Here is a 5080-nt window from a genome sequence, read left to right as displayed (position 1 = left end):
GGGGCACGAACCCGCGTCCCCTGCATCGGCAGGCGGACTCTCAACCACTGCGCCACCAGGGAAGCCCTATCCACACATTCTTGAAGGGCACTGTGGCATAGTGGTTACTGTCGTGGGTTCTAGGTTCAAATCCTGACTCCCCCTGCGGCCTTGGGCAGCTCATTTAACTTTTCTTTGCCTTGGCTTCTTCATCTGTAAAATGGATATAACAGTGGTTGTGCAGATTAAATGAGCAAATATACATAAATCAGATGGTGGAGTGGCTGACGTTTAGTAAGTGTCAATAAAAGTTAGCAATTCTTAGCACCATCATCATCATTATCACCGCAGGCCTCTGTGTTCCTCACCTGTACCATAATTCTGTCTCAGTAGCCCACTTCCATATCTGGACTCTGTGAGGCTTGCATTTCTCTGGCCAGGTCTCTCTCCTCCCCAGGATGTAGTGTCTTGCCTTTAACTGGCAGCTCACCTGGTGTCTTGTGGGTCCCTGCTCAGGGTCATGCACAGGGAGACCCCCATCTTCCAGAGCACCTTGTTACCTCCTGCTGCACCTTCCCATGCTAGGTGCTCGCTGGATACCGTAGTCAGCCTCTGGGCTCAGCTGCCTCCTGGCAACTGCAGGTGGATTTGCTGCTTCAGCACCTGATCCCTCACTGTGGGTCTGATGCCACGTTAAGCCCTCTGGCCTTAGGAGGTAACTGGGCCACACTCAAATATAAAGAACTTGTTGATGACCAGGGACAGGGTATCCTGAATGACGCATCACAGGTAGCTAGTTGATTAGGCAGATGCTTATGGATATAATAAGAGCACCAGTCATCAGCATTAAAAACACTGATAAAAATGTTATCAGTGTTGAGCCCTTCCAGCTTTGCGTGGCTGTGTGTTTGGGAGGGCTCAGTACGGATATATTTTTATTACATAAATGTCATATATTTATTGTAGAGAAATTAGACAATACAAACAAACCAAAAGTTAATTGTAAAAAGAAAACGTCTATAACCCACCTTCCAGAGATAACACTTTTAGTCTCTCTCTCTACACACACACACCCCACACACATAATCACTTTTTTCACTTAATGGATTGTGGACTGCTTTCCATGGCATGAACTGTGCATTTATATCATCAAATATCAAGCAATTCAAAGTGATTCTGAAGGTGTGTTGTTTTGTGGTCCAGCCCATTGGCACTACGTTACGGATGGGTAGAAAGAGGTTAAACAGACTGGCTAAGTTTTTGTGGTCTACACCTTCTAACTCTGGTGATTGCCACTAGGTTAATTAGGGTGGCTTCTGGCTGGAGCCTCATTCAGAGCAGCTTGGCTTTACGTAGTTATTTGAGGAACGGGACCTTTGGCCCACTTGTTCTGGTCTCTTTCCATTACGAAAACCTGCCACCCACCCAGCAGCGGATCTCGAGTTTCTAGTGATGGCCAGGGTGGGTGGTCAGCATTCTAGGCTCTGTCTCTATGTCACCGTGGGACCTCTGGTAAGGTACCCCGCTTCGTCACACGTCTGTTTCCTCATCTTTAAATTAAAAGGGTTGGATTTGCTTTTCTTCTGCTCTCACACTGTGATTTCATGTTAAGTAATTTGGCGTGTGATTGAGGCTTGGGAGTGGCTCTTAATTGCGGCTGCCTAGTCTGGTGCCAGGCTGGCTGCGCCAGAGGGAGCACTTCGGGTGTATATTCCTGGCCTTCTTGCCCACCCTCCACTGGGGCGAAGCCTGAGAATCTGTATTTTTAACACACCCCTTAGCGATTCTTTCTCATCGCAAGGATGGTACTTATTCCCAAGCTGCCCAGCTGATCCCATCCTAGTCGAACTTTGGTTCTGGCGAAAAGGTTGTAACAAGCATCTTAACTCCAAATCCTTCACGGAGGCAGCTGGTATTGCTGGAAGCCTACACGGTTCCGGCTTCAGGACCACCAGCAGCTTGGCTTCCAGAGCCCTTGGAGACAGCCTTCCCCAGCCTGTCAGCTTCTCACCCATTGTCAGAGCTCAGCCGGCCCTGCCCATCCTTCTGGCCCTTTTTCCCCACCAGTTTCCATCACGTTCTGCTTCACACGGTTTATTGCTCCATATGGTTTGGCTCAGGCCGCAGCAGGGTTATGACCACCCTGAGTGTTTGTCCCAGCAGCCTCTCCAAGTGCCCTTGATCAAGCAGGGAATGTTTTTCCTTCCACCTGGTTTCATTTCTCCCTCTGTTCCCTCATATTCCACGAGACCTGATGTATCTGATACATACAGTAGATTTCTTTCTAAATCCTTCAGGACGTGAGCTATCATATTAGCAGTTTATTCCAGAGACTTCTATACAGAGCTTTTAATATTTAAGGGGCCAGATGCCTTTCCCGTCTGATTATTAAAACACCCCCTCACCACACACACACCCTACACTTAAGCAGAGTGTTGCTAGTTTTAAAAAGCTAGATCCTAGCTTTAAATGAGAGACTGTGATCTTATTTCACATTTATGTCACATTTTGCTCATATTTATCATTTATAAATGGGACTTCCCTGGTGGCGCAGTGGTTAAGAATCCGCCTGCCAATGAAGGGGACACGGGTTCGAGCCCTGGTCCGGGAAGATCCCACATGCCGCGGGGCAACTAAGCCCGTGCGCCACAACTACTGAAGCCCGCGCGCCTAGAGCCCGTGCTATGCAACAAAAGAAGCCACTGCAGTGAGAAGCCCATGCACCACAAGGAAGAGTAGCCCCCACTTGCCACAACTAGAGAAAGCCCACGCGCAGCAATGAAGACCTAACACAGCCAAAAATAAATGAATTAATTTTTTTAAAAAGAGATATTTGTTTTAAAAAAAGAGAGAGAGAAAGAAAGAAAGAAAGAAAGAAAGAAAGAAACCAGAGGGAGCTGGATGTTTTCTTTGAGTAGTCTAGTGTATCAGAATCATCTGGATAGTTTGACAAAATACAGATTATGGGGCCTCATGCCAGATTTACTGAATAATAATCCTTGGAGGAGGGATCCAGGAGTTTGCATCTCCCAGGAGCTCTCTGGGTGGTTCTTTTGCATGCCGAAGGCTAGGAGCTCTTGCTTTAGATGGTGGAGAGAATTTAGGCCAGAATTTAGACACGATGGGAGGACACTGAGAGAGAGCCTGGTGGGCACCAGACTTCTTGGGGTTCAATCCAGCCTCTGTCCTCACTGGCTGTGTGGCTGCTTCATGCCTCAGTTTGCTCACCTGTGAAAAAAATGTAAAAATACCATTTCAATCACATTGGTCATCGTGAAGATTAAGTTAGTTAATATGTGAAATATGCTTAGAATAGTGCCTGCATCTGGTAAGAGTGCTGTACATGTTTGCTGTGAATATTATCCCATGCACAGGAATGGCACGAATAAAGTCAAACAGATGGAAATGGATGGCCTCTTTGGGGGAGGCGAGCAGACCACTTTGTCAGGAGCAAGTTTGGGTCCGTGGTTCTCAAATTATGGTACGGAAAAACTTAACACGGGGAGCGTGTGAAAACTTAATAGTGTCCTTCCAAAGTTTCTGATTTAGTAAACTTGGAGCGAAGCCTTGGGATCTGCATTGAAAATTTTCGATACGGATGATTAGCACATTTGTAGAACCCCAGGTTTCGGTGGAGGAGGACTGACATTTAACATTGGAGAGGTCTCCTGGGATTTGGCTGGGGCCATGAAGAGATATGGACGCTAATTGCATGTTTAACATCTGCTTTATTAGGTGTGTCCAGAAAGCAGTAGAAGCATCTGGGAGGTACAATGTGCATCCTACAACAACAAGCCGTTCATGGGCCGGTTTTATGAATGGGAACCGTTTGCGGAAGGTAAGAATAGCCCTAGCCCTGTGCACAGCAATTATTTTCTGTCTCTTCTCCAACCCTGTTGCCCTTTGGTTATTGCTGGAGGAATTGGTGTGATCCTGGCTAGAGTGACAATGAGGGAGAAAGTGTGACCCCCAGGGCAAGGGGGGAGCCGGTAGGGATCTTTACCAAAGGTAGTGGAACTCAGGTGACACCTGGACCATCAGTCAGATGGATGAGGCACTGGCTGAAACAAGCAGTGTCTGAGGCTGGCAGGATGAGTGAGACAGGACAGGGTTTGTGGAATGGGTTAGAGTGAGAGTTTCAAGCTAAGGTTGCGAGGAGTGAACAGGGATGGAGTTTCCCTTTTCCTTGGTTCCTGCTACAAGCGCTGGTGTGGTGGCTTAAGAGAGCATGTAGAGTTGTAGGGTTGACAGTTGTTTGGCTTTTGTGCTGGGGGGGCCTTGAATGCTTTTTCCAAAGATGAAGTGTGGTAGGTAGCCATTGCCCTTGGGACCAAGGTTCCTGCCTTTTCAAAATGATGGAAGGTCTGATATTGGTAGAGCTTGTCAGTGCTGTTCAAGATCTTGGAGTCACTTTCCTTTGTTGAAACGCAGATGATAACGTGGCTTTTGGGCTGAGAAGTGTTAAATTCTGAGATATATCTTCCCATCACAGAGAAAGTAGGCTCCAAAGTGGTGACGGGTCGAGCAAAACGTGTGGGGTTCAATACCGACAGCCATGCTGGCCAGAGGAGAGAGTGCAGCTGCCCTCAGTGTTCAGCTGAAGGGCTCTGCTCAACGTCAGCCCAAGGCAGTGACTGGGGCGGCTGGGCTGGGCCACAGCCCAGTGTGTGGAGCACTGCTGTTATGTCCGAGCTTTGGAGAAATTGTCCTGGGGAGGGCTTGATAATGAGTTGTGCGGATTCCATTACAGAATCATTGTCCAAATGTGGAAGGTTGTGCCTAGATGTAAGCCCTTGCGGAGAAGGCAGGATTGATGTCTGCTCTGAAATGGGCTGTAGAATTATTCTTGTCTGTGCATTTTTCTCAGAGAAGAGTCTGTAGCCTTGTTTGGATTCTCAAAGTGGTCGCATGACCACTGCCCACTAGAATCGCTGAAGAGCCTTCTAGAAATACTGATGCCTGGGCACCACTCCCAGGGATTGTGATTTAATTGGTTTGGGGTGCAGCCTGGGCATGAGGATATTTTAAAGATCCCAAGTAATTCTAATGAGCAGCTGGGGCTGAGAACCTCTAATCCAAGAGGGAGGCAGGATTTCGGAAG

The 5080-nt window shown here is 47.7% G+C and overlaps 1 protein-coding gene across 1 annotated transcript in view; it reads left to right on the top strand.

Annotated features, from left to right (window-relative positions):
- Positions 1 to 5080, top strand: part of THSD4 (thrombospondin type 1 domain containing 4) — a 566919-nt gene that overhangs the window by 108149 nt on the left and 453690 nt on the right. The window contains 1 exon segment of the mRNA XM_007467843.1: positions 3715 to 3817. Within this exon segment, the coding sequence (XP_007467905.1) occupies positions 3715 to 3817 (103 nt within the window).

Source organism: Lipotes vexillifer, unplaced genomic scaffold, assembly GCF_000442215.2.
Source record: "Lipotes vexillifer unplaced genomic scaffold, Lipotes_vexillifer_v1.1 scaffold792, whole genome shotgun sequence".
Classification (NCBI taxonomy): domain Eukaryota; kingdom Metazoa; phylum Chordata; class Mammalia; order Artiodactyla; family Lipotidae; genus Lipotes; species Lipotes vexillifer.
This window is presented reverse-complemented; position numbering and strand designations above follow the sequence as displayed.